Here is an 18,597-nt window from a genome sequence, read left to right as displayed (position 1 = left end):
GCAGGGGAACCTGGGAGAAGGAGCGGCTCAGTGAGTAAAGACACTGACTAGCACTGAATGTGAAGCAGGGGAACCTGGGAGAAGGAGCGGCTCAGTGAGTAAAGACACTGACTGGCACTGAGTGTGAAGCAGGGGAACCTGGGAGAAGGAGCGGCTCAGTGAGTAAAGACACTGACTGGCACTGAGTGTGAAGCAGGGGAACCTGGGAGAAGGAGCGGCTCAGTGAGTAAAGACACTGACTGGCACTGAGTGTGAAGCAGGGAACCTGGGAGAAGCAGCGGCTCAGTGAGTAAAGACACTGACTGGCACTGATTGTGAAGCAGGGGAGCCTGGGAGAAGGAGCGGCTCAGTGAGTAAAGACACTGACTGGCACTGAGTATGAAGCAGGGGAGCCTGGGAGAAGGAGCGGCTCAGTGAGTAAAGACACTGACTGGCACTGAGAGTGTGAAGCAGGGGAACCTGGGAGAAGGAGCGGCTCAGTGAGTAACAACACTGACTGGCACGGAGTGTGAAGCAGGGGAACCTGGGAGAAGGAGCGGCTCAGTGAGTAAAGACACTGACTGGCACTGAGTATGAAGCAGGGGAGCCTGGGAGAAGGAGCGGCTCAGTGAGTAAAGACACTGACTGGCACTGAGAGTGTGAAGCAGGGGAACCTGGGAGAAGGAGCGGCTCAGTGAGTAAAGACACTGACTGGCACTTAGTGTGATGCAGGGGAACCTGGGAGGAGTGGCTCAGTGAGTAAAGACACTGACTGTGAAGCAGGGGAGCCTGGGAGAAGCAGCGGCTCAGCGAGTAACGACACTGACTGGCACTGAGTGTGAAGCAGGGGAACCTGGGAGAAGGAGCGGCTCAGTGAGTAAAGACACTGACTGACACTGAGTGTGAAGCAGGGAAACCTGGGAGAAGGAGCGGCTCAGTGAGTAAAGACACTGACTGGCACTGAGTGTGAAGCAGGGGAACCTGGGAGAAGGAGCGGCTCAGTGAGTAAAGACACTGACTGGCACTGAGTGTGAAGCAGGGGAACCTGGGAGAAGGAGCGGCACAGCGAGTAACGACACTGACTGGCACTGAGTGTGAAGCAGGGGAACCTGGGAGAAGGAGCGGCTCAGTGAGTAAAGACACTGACTGGCACTGAGTGTGAAGCAGGGGAACCTGGGAGAGGGAGCGGCTCAGTGAGTAACGACACTGACTGGCACTGAGTGTGAAGCAGGGGAACCTGGGAGAAGGAGCGGCACAGCGAGTAACGACACTGACTGGCACTGAGTGTGAAGCAGGGGAACCTGGGAGAAGGAGCGGCTCAGTGAGTAAAGACACTGACTGGCACTGAGTGTGAAGCAGGGGAACCTGGGAGAGGGAGCGGCTCAGTGAGTAACGACACTGACTGGCACTGAGTGTGAAGCAGGGGAACCTGGGAGAAGGAGCGGCTCAGTGAGTAACAACACTGACTGGCACTGAGTGTGAAGCAGGGGAACCTGGGAGAAGGAGCGGCTCAGTGAGTAAAGACACTGACTGGCACTGAGTGTGAAGCAGGGGAGCCTGGGAGAAGGAGCGGCTCAGTGAGTAAAGACACTGACTGGCACTGAGTGTGAAGCAGGGGAGCCTGGGAGAAGGAGCGGCTCAGTGAGTAAAGACACTGACTGGCACTGAGTGTGAAGCAGGGGAACCTGGGAGAAGGAGCGGCTCAGGGAGTAAAGACACTGACTGGCACTGAGTGTGAAGCAGGGGAACCTGGGAGAAGGAGCGGCTCAGTGAGTAAAGACACTGACTCTGGCACTGAGTGTGAAGCAGGGGAGCCTGGGAGAAGGAGCGGCTCAGTGAGTAACGACACTGACTGGCACTGAGTGTGACGCAGGGGAACCTGGGAGAAGGAGCGGCTCAGTGAGTAAAAGACACTGACTGGCACTGAGTGTGAAGCAGGGCAGCCTGGGAGAAGGAGCGGCTCAGTGAGTAAAAGACACTGACTGGCACTGAGTGTGAAGCAGGGGAACCTGGGAGAAGGAGCGGCTCAGTGAGTAAAGACACTGACTGGCACTGAGTGTGAAGCAGGGGAACCTGGGAGAAGGAGCGGCTCAGTGAGTAAAAGACACTGATTGGCACTGAGTGTGAAGCAGGGGAGCCTGGTTCAATTCCCGGTGTCGGCTCCTTGTGACCTTGGGCGAGTCACTTTATCTCCCTGTGCCTCAGGCACCAAAAACATAGATTGTAAGCTCCACGGGTCAGGGACCTGTGCCTGCAAAAATGTCTCTGTAAAGCGCTACGTATAACTAGCAGCGCTATACAAGAACATGTTATTATTATCTTTATTACAATACAATACAGTGCATGAGCCATAACTGGGTTGCAGACACTTCAAACTCCCCAATATGGCTCAGGGGCACCCAGCCGGGCATAATCCCTTTATTATTGGCCTGGGTACCCCCTCACCTCACACTGTTCAGGAGGAAAGTCCTGGTACTCCGCGTGTGAGTACTCAGACGCCTGGAGTCGGGACAACTTGAGAGCAAATACCGCGGGGTGCATGTTATATCACACAGACACACACATGCAGATATAACATGCAGAGCGATATAACATGTCATTGGTATGTTTCCTTAAATCAATTTGCAAGAGCCCTTCTTAAAATGTAATTAACCATTTGGTATGTATCCGTGAGTTGATTAGGCAGACCCCTCCCTTAATTGTTATTCAAGTGACTGTGTTTTAGATTATTTAAGACCAGCTATATTGGCTGTAAACCATATGGCTGTATGTCCCATCTTAAAGTGTCATATTTAAGTGTTGGGCAGAGTTAACATTGGAGGTGAAGATTGAGGAAGATCTGGACTCCACACAACAACTTTGCAACTGTGAGAACTTTACTTTCTAAACGCTGTGATTCTTTGTACTCTTCCTATCCTCCAGTACCTAGGAAGTCTCTCCTCCTGCATCTCACCATGCCCTCCCTATTGCCTTTTCCGTTTACTGTTTCTTCACTCCTTTGTGAACGTCTCTGTTCTCTCCAACTTCCCCACTGCACCATTATTTATACACCTCTCTCCCAACAACTTATTGACCCCTCAATAAAAACCACCTCAATCCTCTATTCACACCCTCTATCTACTCCTTCCTGCTGCTGGGGATCTCCCTGAAGCCAGACATACACACTTGCTCTCATTCATGCCTCACTGCCATCTCCTCCCATGCAAATGGTGTCAACCTTTTCATTTTAACACTGACTAACCTTAAATCTCACCCCACAAATCCAGCATCCCAATAGCCTGCACTCATGGCTATTGTCCCACACACAGTCACTCCTACCACACCCATTGTGGCCAAGCACACCCATCTACAGCACTTATTCCCTCACCTGCTGTCTCTGTAAGTTCCCCTCAAACCTTAGAGTGTAAGCTCTTCGGGGCAGGGATTTCCTTTCCTATTGTCTGATTTTGCTGCACTTATTGTATTATTATAATTTCCTGTACTGTATTCTTTGTGAAGGGGAGGTGGTATAGGGCTAGGGGTACATATTGCTAGGTTATCTCTTGAGTGAATGCAAGAGAGCCAATTTGCCCCAAATAAAGCTTATAATTATAAAACACTGGATCTCTGATTGACAACTGCTAATCAGGCCCTAATCACTATACCGATATATAGGTGTTGCGCGGCATGAGGCGTAGCATACCGATCAAACCAACCTGTATTGTGATTAGTAGCACCTAGCAGTATGGTGTTGATAAATATACTGTCACTTTAAATTATCAGATTAACACTGTAGGTGCAACACAATAACAGGTTGGTGGTACGTGGATTAACTCTACGCCCAATGACGTAAAAATACACAGCACACAAGTTGTTAACACATATAGCTAATAGGAAAAATAAAAACTGGGAACAGCTATAACAGAACACCCTGCTAGAAACATATAAGCCGCAATCAATTGGAGCTGAGGTATGTGGACATATATTTAATATGTGAAAGTAAATCTTTATTAAAGTGTATACAAGGACATATGCTTGTGCACGGTATTATGAGCTAGGATTTCCAGGTCCACGGTTCCGAGAGACCATGTGGCTACCAAGCTTGGTGTCATCAAGTCTGCTCGGGTCCCGGGCATGCAAGCCTCAGAGGTTGCCAAGGTGTGAGAGCCATTTGGGTACCGGAGTAATGCTCAAGTACTCACGTCCTGGGATGAATGGAAGTCCTCGGACCACCATCTGCCCAGCCCAGACTATGAGGAGCCTAACTCCGCGGGCGGCGTCTGACTGACAAGTGGCAGAGGCGCCAGGTTGGCGCTCGTCAGATACGAATCCACGCTTGCCTGGCAGCGCTCTGATTGGCTGGTAGGATTCTTCCCACGCTTGGATTGGCTGTAGTATTTCATGAATGAACTCTGAAATACTATAAGAATCCCTCAGCCAATCCGGTCCTCAGATTCTAAGCGCCAGAACAGCAGCGGCAGATCCGAAATCACCAAAAGATGCTCTGAGAGAAACAGACGCGAGCCGGCGTCAGGCTCACGCAAGGTGAGAAGTCCCACTTTTCGGGGCCACGTTCTGAGAATAGAACGTAGCGTCGCAGCTGGAAGAACACGCCGGAAAGATTACCAGGAGGTTTGGCACTCGCTCCCGGTCAGGGGATTTCAGCAGCTCCGGAGCAGATACTGCGCTGGCGTCGGGAACTTCCTGCCGATTTCAGTTCCAGGACAAGTCCCGGGCAACCTAAAGACTTTGTTTTATCTCTTATTTCACCCAGGAAAGTCCCGTTTCTTATCCCAGACCCCGAGTCAGGGCGTTTCCTCCTGTTATTTGTAATCCCGTGTGTGTGTGTGTGTGTGTGTGTGTGTGTGTGTACGTGTTTCTATGGAATAAATTACAATTTGTGTTACTAACTTGTTTTGCTCAGTGATATCATCCCGGTAAATAGCTGTATCTCTGCGTGTTGTTATACCGCTCTGCGTGTGATATCTCTGTGTTATACCGCTCTGCGTGTTATATCTCTGCGTGTTGTTATACCGCTCTGCGTGTTATATCTCTGTGTTATACCGCTCTGCGTGTTACACCACTCTGCGTGTTATATCTCTGCGTGTTGTTATACCGCTCTGCGTGTTGTTATACCGCTCTGCATGTTATATCTCTGTGTTATACCGCTCTGCGTGTTACACCACTCTGCGTGTTGTTATACCGCTCTGCGTGTTGTTATACCGCTCTGCATGTTATATCTGTGTTATACCGCTCTGCGTGTTACACCACTCTGCGTGTTATATCTCTGCATGTTATATCTCTGCGTGTTATATCTCTGCATGTTATACCGCTCTGCGTGTTATATCTCTGCGTGTTGTTATACCGCTCTGCGTGTTGTTATACCGCTCTGCATGTTATATCTCTGTGTTATACCGCTCTGCGTGTTACACCACTCTGCGTGTTGTTATACCGCTCTGCGTGTTGTTATACCGCTCTGCATGTTATATCTGTGTTATACCGCTCTGCGTGTTACACCACTCTGCGTGTTATATCTCTGCATGTTATATCTCTGCGTGTTATATCTCTGCATGTTATACCGCTCTGCGTGTTATATCTCTGCGTGTTGTTATACCGCTCTGCGTGTTGTTATACCGCTCTGCATGTTATATCTCTGTGTTATATCTCTGCGTGTTACACCACTCTGCGTGTTATATCTCTGCATGTTATATCTCTGTGTGTTATACCGCTCTGCGTGTTATAACGCCCTGCGTGTTATACCACTCTGCATGTTATATTGCTCTGCATGTTATATCTCTGCATGTTATAACGCTCTGCGTGTGATATCTCTGCGTGTTATACCGCTCTGGGTGTTATACCACTCTGCGTGTTGTTATACCACTCTGCATGTTATACCGCTCTGCGTGTTATACCGCTCTGCGTATTATACCGCTCTGCATGTTATACCACTCTGCGTGTTGTTATACCACTCTGCATGTTATATCGCTCTGCATGTTGTTATATCGCTCTGCATGTTATATCTCTGCGTGTTATACCACTCTGCGTGTTGTTATACCACTCTGCATGTTATATCTCAGCGTGTTACATCTCTGCATGATGTTATACCGCTCTGCGTGTTATATCGCTCTGCGTGTTATAACGCCCTGCGTGTTATACCGCTCTGCATGTTATATCTCAGCGTGTTACATCTCTGCATGATGTTATACCGCTCTGCGTGTTATATCGCTCTGCGTGTTATATCGCTCTGCGTGTTATAACGCCCTGCGTGTTGTTACACTGTTCTGCGTGTTATCGCTCTGCGTGTTGTTATACCGCTCTGCGTGTTATATCTCTGCATGTTATACCGCTCTGCGTGTTATATCTCTGCGTGTTATACCGCTCTGCGTGTTATATCTCTGCGTGTTATATCTCTGCGTGTTATACCGCTCTGCGTGTTATACCACTCTGCATGTTATACCGCTCTGCGTGTTGTTATACCGCTCTGCGTGTTATATCTCTGCATGTTATACCGCTCTGCGTGTTATACCGCTCTGCGTGTTATATCTCTGCATGTTATACCGCTCTGCGTGTGATATCTCTGCATGTTATACCGCTCTGCGTGTTATACCGCTCTGCGTGTTATATCTCTGCATGTTATACCGCTCTGCGTGTTGTTATACCGCTCTGCGTGTTATATCTCTGCATGTTATACCACTCTGCATGTTATACCCCTCTGCGTGTTGTTATACCGCTCTGCGTGTTATACCGCTCTGCGTGTTATATCTCTGCATGTTATACCGTTCTGCGTGTGATATCTCTGCATGTTATACCGCTCTGCGTGTTATATCTCTGCGTGTTATACCGCTCTGCGTATTGTTATACCGCTCTGCGTGTTATATCTCTGCGTGTTACATCTCTCCATGATGTTATACCGCTCTGCGTGTTATATCGCTCTGCGTGTTATAACGCCCTGCGTGTTATACCGCTCTGCATGTTGTTATACCACTCTGCATGTTATATCTCAGCGTGTTACATCTCTGCATGATGTTATACCGCTCTGCGTGTTATATCGCTCTGTGTGTTATATCGCTCTGCGTGTTATAACGCCCTGCGTGTTGTTACACTGTTCTGCGTGTTATATCTCTGCATGTTATACCGCTCTGCGTGTTATATCTCTGCGTGTTATACCGCTCTGCGTGTTATATCTCTGCATGTTATACCGCTCTGCGTGTTATATCTCTGCATGTTATACCGCTCTGCGTGTGATATCTCAGCATGTTATATCTCTGCATGTTATACCGCTCTGCGTGTTATACCGCTCTGCATGTTATACCGCTCTGCGTGTGATATCTCTGCATGTTATACCGCTCTGCGTGTGATATCTCTGCATGTTATACCGCTCTGCGTGTGATATCTCTGCATGTTATACCGCTCTGCGTGTGATATCTCTGCATGTTATACCGCTCTGCGTGTTATATCTCCATGTTATACCACTCTGCGTGTTATACCGCTCTGCGTGTTACATCTCTGCATGATGTTATATCTCTGCGTGTTATACCGCTCTGCATGTTATACCGCTTTGCATGTTATACCGCTCTGCATGTTATATCTCAGCGTGTTACATCTCTGCATGATGTTATACCGCTCTGCGTGTTATATCGCTCTGCGTGTTATAACGCCCTGCGTGTTGTTACACTGTTCTGCGTGTTATATCTCTGCATGTTATACCGCTCTGCGTGTTATATCTCTGCGTGTTATACCGCTCTGCGTGTTATATCTCTGCATGTTATACCGCTCTGCGTGTTATATCTCTGCATGTTATACCGCTCTGCGTGTGATATCTCAGCATGTTATATCTCTGCATGTTATACCGCTCTGCGTGTTATACCGCTCTGCATGTTATACCGCTCTGCGTGTGATATCTCTGCATGTTATACCGCTCTGCGTGTGATATCTCTGCATGTTATACCGCTCTGCGTGTGATATCTCTGCATGTTATACCGCTCTGCGTGTGATATCTCTGCATGTTATACCGCTCTGCGTGTTATATCTCCATGTTATACCACTCTGCGTGTTATACCGCTCTGCGTGTTACATCTCTGCATGATGTTATATCTCTGCGTGTTATACCGCTCTGCATGTTATACCGCTTTGCATGTTATACCGCTCTGCATGTTATATCTCAGCGTGTTACATCTCTGCATGATGTTATACCGCTCTGCGTGTTATATCGCTCTGCGTGTTATATCTCCATGTTATACCGCTCTGCGTGTTATACCGCTCTGCGTGTTACATCTCTGCATGATGTTATATCTCTGCATGTTATACCGCTCTGCATGTTATATCTCAGCATGTTATACTGCTCTGCGTGTTATATCTCCATGTTATACCGCTCTGCGTGTTATATCGCTCTGCGTGTTATAACGCCCTGCGTGTTGTTACACTGTTCTGCGTGTTATCGCTCTGCGTGTTGTTATACCGCTCTGCGTGTTATATCTCTGCATGTTATACCGCTCTGCGTGTTATATCTCTACGTGTTATAACGCTCTGCATGTTATATCTCTGCATGTTATACCGCTCTGCGTGTTATACCACTCTGCATGTTATACCGCTCTGCGTGTTATACCGCTCTGCGTGTTATATCTCTACGTGTTATACCGCTCTGCGTGTTATACCACTCTGCATGTTATACCGCTCTGCGTGTTATACCGCTCTGCGTGTTATATCTCTGCGTGTTATACCACTCTGCATGTTATACCGCTCTGCATGTTATACCGCTCTGCGTGTTATATCTCTGCATGTTATACCGCTCTGCGTGTTATATCTCTGCATGTTATACCGCTCTGCGTGTTATATCTCTGCATGTTATACCGCTCTGCGTGTTATATCTCTGCATGTTATATCGCTGCGTGTTATACCGCTCTGCGTGTTATATCTCTGCGTGTTATACCGCTCTGCGTGTTATATCTCTGCATGTTATACCGCTCTGCGTGTTGTTACACCACTCTGCATGTTATATCTCTGCGTGTTACATCTCTGCATGATGTTATACTGCTCTGCGTGTTATACCGCTCTGCGTGTTATACCGCTCTGCATGTTGTTATACCACTCTGCATGTTATACCGCTCTGCATGTTACATCTCTGCATGATGTTATACCGCTCTGCGTGTTATAACGCCCTGCGTGTTATACCGCCCTGCGTGTTGTTACACTGTTCTGCGTGTTATCGCTCTGCGTGTTGTTATACCGCTCTGCGTGTTATATCTCTGCATGTTATACCACTCTGCGTGTTATATCTCTGCATGTTATACCGCTCTGCGTGTGATATCTCAGCATGTTATATCTCTGCGTGTTATACCGCTCTGCGTGTTATACCGCTCTGCATGTTATACCGCTCTGCGTGTTATATCTCTGCATGTTATACCGCTCTGCGTGTTATATCTCTGCATGTTATACCGCTCTGCGTGTTATATCTCTGCATGTTATACCGCTCTGCATGTTATATCTCTGCATGTTATACCGCTCTGCGTGTTATACCGCTCTGCGTGTGATATCTCAGCATGTTATATCTCTGCATGTTATACCGCTCTGCGTGTTATATCTCCATGTTATACCGCTCTGCGTGTTATATCTCCATGTTATACCGCTCTGCGTGTTATATCTCCATGTTATACCGCTCTGCGTGTTATATCTCTGCATGTTATACCGCTCTGCATGTTATACCGCTCTGCATGTTATATCTCTGCGTGTTATACCGCTCTGCATGTTATACCGCTCTGCGTGTTATACCGCTCTGCATGATGTTATACCGCTCTGCATGTTATACCGCTCTGCGTGTTATACCGCTCTGCATGTTATATCTCAGCGTGTTACATCTCTGCATGATGTTATACCGCTCTGCGTGTTATATCTCTGCATGATGTTATACCGCTATGCGCGTTATACCGCTCTGCGTGTGTGGTTACGCCGCCCTGCGTGTGTGGTTACACCGCCCTGTGAGTGTGGTTACGCCGCCCTGCGTGTGTGGTTACACCGCCCTGTGAGTGTGGTTACGCCGCTCTGCGTGTGTGGTTACACCGCCCTGCGTGTGTGGTTACGCCGCCCTGCGTGTGTGGTTACGCCGCCCTGCGTGTGTGGTTACACCGCCCTGCGTGTGTGGTTACGCCGCTCTGCGTGTGTGGTTACGCCGCCCTGTGTGTGTGATTACACCGCCCTACGTGTGTGGTTACACCGCCCTACGTGTGTGGTTACACCGCCCTGCGTGTGTGGTTACACCGCCCTGCGTGTGTGGTTACACCGCCCTGTGAGTGTGGTTACACCGCCCTACGTGTGTGGTTACACCGCCCTACGTGTGTGGTTACACCGCCCTACGTGTGTGGTTACACCGCCCTGCGTGTGTGGTTACACCGCCCTGTGAGTGTGGTTACGCCGCCCTGCGTGTGTGGTTACACTGCTCTGCGTGTGTGGTTACGCCGCCCTGCGTGTGTGGTTACGCCGCCCTGCGTGTGTGGTTACACCGCCCTGCGTGTGTGGTTACACCGCCCTGCGTGTGGTTACGCCGCTCTGCGTGTGTGGTTACGCCGCTCTGCGTGTGTGGTTACGCCGCCCTGCGTGTGTGGTTACACCGCCCTGTGAGTGTGGTTACACCGCCCTGCGTGTGTGGTTACGCCGCTCTGCGTGTGGTTACACCGCCCTGCGTGTGGTTACGCCGCCCTGCGTGTGTGGTTACGCCGCCCTGCGTGTGGTTACGCCGCTCTGCGTGTGTGGTTACACCGCTCTGCGTGTGGGGTTACACCGCCCTGCGTGTGGTTACGCCGCCCTGCGTGTGTGGTTACGCCGCCCTGCGTGTGGTTACGCCGCTCTGCGTGTGTGGTTACGCCGCTCTGCGTGTGTGGTTACGCCGCCCTGCGTGTGTGGTTACACCGCCCTGTGTGTGGTTACACCGCCCTGCGAGTGGTTACACCGCCCTGCGAGTGGTTACACCGCCCTGCGTGTGTGGTTACACCGCCCTGTGAGTGTGGTTACACCGCCCTGCGTGTGTGGTTACGCCGCCCTGCGTGTGTGGTTACGCCGCCCTGCGTGTGTGGTTACACCGCTCTGCGTGTGTGGTTACGCCGCCCTGCGTGTGTGGTTACGCCGCCCTGCGTGTGTGGTTACGCCGCCCTGCGTGTGTGGTTACACCGCCCTGCGTGTGTGGTTACGCCGCCCTGCGTGTGTGGTTACGCCGCCCTGCGTGTGGGGTTACGCCGCCCTGCGTGTGTGGTTACGCCGCCCTGCGTGTGTGGTTACACCGCTCTGCGTGTGTGGTTACACCGCCCTGCGTGTGTGGTTACGCCGCTCTGCGTGTGTGGTTACACCGCTCTGCGTGTGTGGTTACACCGCCCTGCGTGTGTGGTTACACCGCTCTGCGTGTGTGGTTACGCCGCCCTGCGTGTGTGGTTACACCGCTCTGCGTGTGTGGTTACACCGCTCTGCGTGTGTGGTTACGCCGCCCTGCGTGTGTGGTTACGCCGCCCTGCGTGTGTGGTTACACCGCTCTGCGTGTGTGGTTACGCCGCCCTGCGTGTGTGGTTACACCGCCCTGCGTGTGTGGTTACACCGCCCTGCGTGTGTGGTTACGCCGCCCTGCGTGTGTGGTTACACCGCCCTGCGTGTGGTTACGCCGCTCTGCGTGTGTGGTTACACCGCCCTGCGTGTGTGGTTACACCGCTCTGCGTGTGTGGTTACGCCGCCCTGCGTGTGTGGTTACGCCGCCCTGCGTGTGTGGTTACGCCGCCCTGCGTGTGTGGTTACACCGCCCTGCGTGTGTGGTTACGCCGCCCTGCGTGTGTGGTTACGCCGCCCTGCGTGTGGGGTTACGCCGCCCTGCGTGTGTGGTTACGCCGCCCTGCGTGTGTGGTTACACCGCTCTGCGTGTGTGGTTACACCGCCCTGCGTGTGTGGTTACGCCGCTCTGCGTGTGTGGTTACACCGCTCTGCGTGTGTGGTTACACCGCCCTGCGTGTGTGGTTACACCGCTCTGCGTGTGTGGTTACGCCGCCCTGCGTGTGTGGTTACACCGCTCTGCGTGTGTGGTTACACCGCTCTGCGTGTGTGGTTACGCCGCCCTGCGTGTGTGGTTACGCCGCCCTGCGTGTGTGGTTACACCGCTCTGCGTGTGTGGTTACGCCGCCCTGCGTGTGTGGTTACACCGCCCTGCGTGTGTGGTTACACCGCCCTGCGTGTGTGGTTACGCCGCCCTGCGTGTGTGGTTACACCGCCCTGCGTGTGTGGTTACGCCGCCCTGCGTGTGTGGTTACACCGCTCTGCGTGTGTGGTTACGCCGCCCTGCGTGTGTGGTTACACCGCCCTGCGTGTGTGGTTACACCGCCCTGCGTGTGGTTACGCCGCTCTGCGTGTGTGGTTACACCGCCCTGCGTGTGTGGTTACGCCGCCCTGCGTGTGTGGTTACGCCGCTCTGCAATGTGCTGCTGACCAGTCTGGCAGCTAAAAGGTTAATCCCGCCGGGAACTCTCATCAGGGAGAAAGGAGGTGGCAGTATTAACCTCCTGGCTGCCAGAGGCGTGCGTGTCCCTGTGTCACAGAGTTCAGTGGGTCCAGGCCGCGGGGTCAGAGTTTGGTGTGGTCGGGCCGCGGGGTCACAGTTCGGTGTGGCCGGGCCGCGGGGTCAGAGTTTGGTGTGGCCGGGCCGCGGGATCAGAGTTTGGTGTGGCCGGGCCGCGGGGTCAGAGTTCGGTGTGGCCGGGGCGCGGGGTCAGAGTTCGGTGTGGCCGGGCCGCGGGGTCAGAGTTTGGTGTGGCCGGGCCGCGGGGTCACAGTTCGGTGTGGCCGGGCCGCGGGGTCAGAGTTCGGTGTGGCCGGGCCGCGGGGTCAGAGTTCGGTGGGGCCGGACCGCGGGGTCAGAGTTCGGTGGGGCCGGGCCGCGGGGTCAGAGTTCGGTGGGGCCGGGCCGCGGGGTCAGAGTTCGGTGGGGCCGGGCCGCGGGGTCAGAGTTCGGTGGGGCCGGGCCGCGGGGTCAGAGTTCGGTGTGGCCGGGCCCCGGGGTCAGAGTTCGGTGTGGCCGGGCCGCGGGGTCACAGTTCGGTGTGGCCGGGCCGCGGGGTCAGAGTTCGGTGTGGCCGGGCCGCGGGGTCAGAGTTCGGTGGGGCCGGACCGCGGGGTCAGAGTTCGGTGGGGCCGGGCCGCGGGGTCAGAGTTCGGTGGGGCCGGGCCGCGGGGTCAGAGTTCGGTGGGGCCGGGCCGCGGGGTCAGAGTTCGGTGGGGCCGGGCCGCGGGGTCAGAGTTCGGTGGGGCCGGGCCCCGGGGTCAGAGTTCGGTGTGGCCGGGCCGCGGGGTCAGCTCTCGGTGTGGCCGGGCCGCGGGGTCAGAGTTCGGTGGGGCCGGGCCGCGGGGTCAGAGTTCGGTGTGACCGGGCCCCGGGGTCAGAGTTCGGTGGGGCCGGGCCGTGGGGTCAGCTCTCGGTGGGGCCGGGCCGCGGGGTCAGAGTTCGGTGGGGCCGGGCCGCGGGGTCAGAGTTCGGTGGGGCCGGGCCGCGGGGTCAGAGTTCGGTGGGGCCGGGCCGCGGGGTCAGAGTTCGGTGGGGCCGGGCCGCGGGGTCAGAGTTCGGTGTGGCCGGGCCCCGGGGTCAGAGTTCGGTGGGGCCGGGCCGCGGGGTCAGAGTTCGGTGTGGCCAGGCCGCGGGGTCAGAGTTCGGTGTGGCCGGGCCCCGGGGTCAGAGTTCGGTGGGGCCGGGCCGCGGGGTCAGAGTTCGGTGTGGCCGGGCCGCGGGGTCAGCTCTCGGTGTGGCCGGGCCGCGGGGTCAGAGTTCGGTGGGGCCGGGCCGCGGGGTCAGAGTTCGGTGTGACCGGGCCCCGGGGTCAGAGTTCGGTGGGGCCGGGCCGTGGGGTCAGCTCTCGGTGGGGCCGGGCCGCGGGGTCAGAGTTCGGTGGGGCCGGGCCGCGGGGTCAGAGTTCGGTGGGGCCGGGCCGCGGGGTCAGAGTTCGGTGGGGCCGGGCCGCGGGGTCAGAGTTCGGTGGGGCCGGGCCGCGGGGTCAGAGTTCGGTGTGGCCGGGCCCCGGGGTCAGAGTTCGGTGGGGCCGGGCCGCGGGGTCAGAGTTCGGTGTGGCCAGGCCGCGGGGTCAGAGTTCGGTGTGGCCGGGCCCCGGGGTCAGAGTTCGGTGGGGCCGGGCCGCGGGGTCAGAGTTCGGTGGGGCCGGGCCCCGGGGTCAGAGTTCGGTGTGGCCGGGCCGCGGGGTCAGCTCTCGGTGTGGCCGGGCCGCGGGGTCAGAGTTCGGTGGGGCCGGGCCGCGGGGTCAGAGTTCGGTGTGACCGGGCCCCGGGGTCAGAGTTCGGTGGGGCCGGGCCGTGGGGTCAGCTCTCGGTGGGGCCGGGCCGCGGGGTCAGAGTTCGGTGGGGCCGGGCCGCGGGGTCAGAGTTCGGTGGGGCCGGGCCGCGGGGTCAGAGTTCGGTGGGGCCGGGCCGCGGGGTCAGAGTTCGGTGGGGCCGGGCCGCGGGGTCAGAGTTCGGTGTGGCCAGGCCCCGGGGTCAGAGTTCGGTGGGGCCGGGCCGCGGGGTCAGAGTTCGGTGTGGCCAGGCCGCGGGGTCAGAGTTCGGTGTGGCCGGGCCGCGGGGTCAGCTCTCGGTGTGGCCGGGCCGCGGGGTCAGAGTTCGGTGTGGCCGGGGCGTGGGGTCAGCTCTCGGTGTGGCCGGGCCGCGGGGTCAGAGTTCGGTGTGGCCGGGGCGTGGGGTCAGCTCTCGGTACTCCTTCCTGCGCCTGACCTTGTACGTGAGCAGCTTGGAGTAACGAGAGAGCAGAATCTCCCAATAACCCAACACATCCGCCATCCCCAAATACTGCCAGATGAACAGGCGGCCCCTGCAGGGGGAGGGGGAGGGAGAGGGGTGGGGGGTGGGGGGGAAGGGAGGGTGGGGGGGAAGGGAGGGTGGGGGAGAGGGGTGGGGGGGAAGGTGGGGGAATGGGGGAGAGGGGAAGGTGGGGGAATGGGGGAGAGGGGAAGGTGGAGGGAGAGGGGAGGGTGGGGGAATGGGGGAGGATGGTGGGGGGAGGAAGGTGGGGGGAGGGGGGAGGAAGTTGGGGGGAGGGGGGAAGGTGGGGGAGGGGGGAAGGTGGGGGGAGAGGGGTGGGGAGGAGAGGGGAAGGTGGGGGAGAGGGGGAAGGTGGGGGGAGAGGGGAGGGTGGGAGGGAGAGGGGAGGGTGGGGGAATGGGGGAGGATGGTGGGGGGAGGGGGAATGGGGGAGGAAGGTGGGGGGAGGGGGAATGGGGGAGGAAGGTGGTGGGAGGGGGGAAGGTTGGGGGAGGGGGGAAGGCATGGGGAGAAAGGAGGTTAGTGTCCCAGAATAGGGCTGCACTCATAGTGCCAGCGACAGCGACGTCGCGGCAAAACAAATGCATTGCCGCTGTCGCGTGTGTCGATATTAAGCGCGGCAGAGCGGCAGAGCGCCGGATTGGTCGCGATCGCTGGAAGTCGGCTCTGTTTGATTTTCCAGTGACCGCAGCCTGACGTCGCGTCGCCGCACTATAAGCGCAGCCTTATACAGTGGAGACGCCATGATGTGGAAGGCGTGAGGTCAGAGGTCAGGCCATAGAGCAGGGGGCGCAAAATTTCCCTGTGCGCCCCCCCACTCCTTACCTTGTCTCCGGCGTTCTGACCCCTGCGCCGTCATTTCCCTCCGCGTTGCCATGGTGATGCGTCGCCAGAAGGCGCCGGAGACACGGTAAGGGAGGTTACAGAGCGTGCGCTCCCCGGCATTGCGTTTATATACTTTGGGGAAGCGTGCGGGGCCTCTGTAAGCACTGCGTGCCACCCCCCTCCCCCCCCCCAGGAATCTCACGGCACGCCTGCCGCAGAGGGACGTGAGGTCAGAGGTCACACAGTAAGGCTGGGTGTGGGGGGTCAGAGGTCACACAGTAAGGCTGGGTGTGGGCGTCTCGTACCTCTCTGCGATCTTCTTGGCTTCTTCATCATTCTCCTTCACAAACTGCAGCAGTTCCCTGAGGTGAGAGGCGAGTGTGAGTGGGGGCTTCTGGGAGGTGAGAGGCGAGTGTGAGTGGGGGCTTGTGGGGAGGTGAGAGGCGAGTGTGAGTGGGGGCTTGTGGGGAGGTGAGAGGCGAGTATGAGTGGGGGCTTATGGGGAGGTGAGAGGCGAGTGTGAGTGGGGGCTTATGGGGAGGTGAGAGGCGAGTGTGAGTGGGGGCTTATGGGGAGGTGAGAGGCGAGTGTGAGTGAGGGCTTATGGGGAGGTGAGAGGCGAGTATGAGTGGGGCTTATGGGGAGGTGAGAGGCGAGTGTGAGTGGGGGCTTATGGGGAGGTGAGAGGCGAGTGTGAGTGGGGGCTTATGGGGAGGTGAGGGCGAGTGTGAGTGGGGGCTTATGGGGAGGTGAGAGGAGGGGGGTGATGGGAGGGTGAGGGGGGCATGAGGTGATGGGAGGGTGTGGAGTTGATGAAAGGGTGAGAGGGGGGATAGGGTTAAGGGTGGGTGAGGGGAGTATGGGCTGATGGGTGGGTGAGGAGGGGTATGGGTGGGTGAGGAGGGGTATGGGTGGGTGAGGAGGGGTATGGGTGGGTGAGGAGGCGTATGGGTGGATGAGGAGGGTATGGGGTGATTGGAAGGTGAGGGTAGTATAGGGTGATTGGTGGGTGAGGGGGTATGGGGTATGGGTGGGTGAGGAGGGTATGGGGTGATTGGAAGGTGAGGGTAGTATAGGGTGATTGGTGGTGAGGGGGCGGGTATGGGGTGATGGGTGGGTGAGGGGGTAGGGTGGGTGAGGGGGTATGGGGTGATGGGTGGGTGAGGAGGTATGGGGTGATGGGTGGATGAGGAGGGTATGGGGGTGATGGGTGGGTGAGGGGGTATGGGGGTGATGGGTGGGTGAGGGGGTATGGGGTGATGGGTGGGTGAGGAGGTATGGGGTAATGGGTGGGTGAGGAGGTATGGGGTGATGGGTGGGTGAGGAGGTATGGGGTGATGGGTGGGTGAGGGGGTATGGGGTGATGGGTGGGTGAGGAGGTATGGGGTAATGGGTGGGTGAGTGGGGTATGGGGTAATGGGTGGGTGAGGGGGTATGGGTGAGGGTGGTGAGGGGTTGGGGGTGAGGGTGGTGAGGGGTATGGGGTGATGGGTGGGTGAGGAGGTATGGGGTGATGGGTGGGTGAGGGGGTATGGGGTGATGGGTGGGTGAGGGGGTATGGGGTGATGGGTGGGTGAGGGGGTATGGGGTGATGGGTGGGTGAGGGGGTATGGGGTGATGGGTGGGTGAGGGGTATGGGGTGATGGGTGGGTGAGGAGGGTATGGGGTGATGGGTGGTGAGGGGGTATGGGGTGATGGGTGGGTGAGGAGGTATGGGGTGATGGGTGGGTGAGGAGGTATGGGGTAATGGGTGGGTGAGGGGGTATGGGGTGATGGGTGGGTGAGGGGTATGGTGTGATTGTGGGTGAGGAGGTATGGGGTAATGGGTGGTTGAGGGGGTATGGGGTGATGGGTGGGTGAAGGGGTATGGGGTAATGGGTGGGTGAGAGGGTATGGGGTGATGGGTGGGTGAGGGGGGTATGGGGTGATGGGTGGGTGATGGGTGGGTGAGGAGGTATGGGGTAATGGGTGGGTGAGGGGGTATGGGGTGATGGGTGGGTGAGGGGGTATGGGGTGATGGGTGGTTGAGGGGGTATGGGGTGATGGGTGGGTGAGGGGGTATGGGGTGATGGGTGGGTGAGGAGGTATGGGGTGATGGGTGGGTGAGGGGTATGGGGTGATGGGTGGGTGAGGGGGTATGGGGTGATGGGTGGGTGAGGAGGTATGGGGGTGGTGGGGGGTGGAGGGGTATGGGTGATGGGTGGGTGAGGGGGTATGGGGTGATGGGTGGGGTGAGGAGGGTATGGGGTGGTGTGGGTGGGGGTATAGGGTGATGGGTGGGTGAGGGGTGTATGGGCTGATGGGTGGGTGAGGGGTGAATGGGGTGATGGGTGTGGAGGTATAGGGTGATGGGTGGGTGAGGAGGGTATGGGGTGGTGGGGGTGGGGTTATAGGGTGATGGGTGGGTGAGGGGGTGAATGGGGTGATGGGTGGGTGAGGAGGGTATGGGGTGGTGGTGTGGAGGTATAGGGTGATGGGTGGGTGAGGAGGGTATGGGGTGGTGGGGGTGGGGGTATAGGGTGATGGGTGGGTGTGGAGGGTATGGGGTGGTGGGGGTGGGGGTTTAGGGTGATGGTGGGTGAGGGGTGAATGGGGTGAGGGTATGATGGGAGGGTGAGGGGGTCACTGTTGGCATTACCGCAGCTCTGACAGGTCCTGGCTCACGGGCACATAGTGCACCCAGGGCACCAGCCGCGGGTAGAAGAATTCCTGCCAGTTTTCACCCACGTGGAAAACCAGAGACCCGCAGAGGAAGAGATGTTTCAGCCGGAAACTGGCAGCGACCCCCCGGAAATTAAACAGGTATCTGGAGAAGGAGAGAGAGAGAGGAGCGTGAGAGAGAGGAGCGTGAGAGAGAGGAGCGTGAGAGAGAGAGGAGCGTGAGAGAGAGAGGAGCGTGAGAGAGAGGAGCGTGAGAGAGAGGAGCGTGAGAGAGAGAGGAGCGTGAGAGAGAGGAGCGTGAGAGAGAGGAGCGTGAGAGAGAGGAGCGTGAGAGAGAGGAGCGTGAGAGAGAGGAGCGTGAGAGAGAGG

General features: G+C 56.7%; 1 protein-coding gene and 1 long non-coding RNA gene across 2 annotated transcripts in view; both read right to left on the bottom strand.

Moving 5' to 3' along the window:
- Window positions 1-3,943: 3,943 nt before the first annotated feature.
- On the bottom strand, window positions 3,944-11,575 carry LOC142473362 (uncharacterized). The gene is made up of 2 exons (XR_012790057.1): window positions 9,096-11,575; window positions 3,944-8,185 (listed from the first exon to the last, which is right to left on the bottom strand). It is a non-coding gene; the product is annotated as an uncharacterized LOC142473362 (long non-coding RNA).
- A 2,833-nt stretch (window positions 11,576-14,408) lies between these two features.
- POGLUT1 (protein O-glucosyltransferase 1) overlaps window positions 14,409-18,597 on the bottom strand; it is a gene marked incomplete at its 5' end in the record, with an annotated part of 62,658 nt that continues 58,469 nt past the window's right edge. Inside the window, 3 exons of the mRNA XM_075580596.1 lie at window positions 14,409-14,791; window positions 15,873-15,929; window positions 18,206-18,373. Coding sequence (XP_075436711.1) covers window positions 14,635-14,791; window positions 15,873-15,929; window positions 18,206-18,373 — 382 coding nt within the window. The remainder of the gene's footprint in view (window positions 14,792-15,872; window positions 15,930-18,205; window positions 18,374-18,597) is intronic.

This window comes from Ascaphus truei, assembly GCF_040206685.1.
Source record: "Ascaphus truei isolate aAscTru1 chromosome 3 unlocalized genomic scaffold, aAscTru1.hap1 SUPER_3_unloc_9, whole genome shotgun sequence".
Classification (NCBI taxonomy): Eukaryota; Metazoa; Chordata; class Amphibia; order Anura; family Ascaphidae; genus Ascaphus; species Ascaphus truei.
This window is presented reverse-complemented; position numbering and strand designations above follow the sequence as displayed.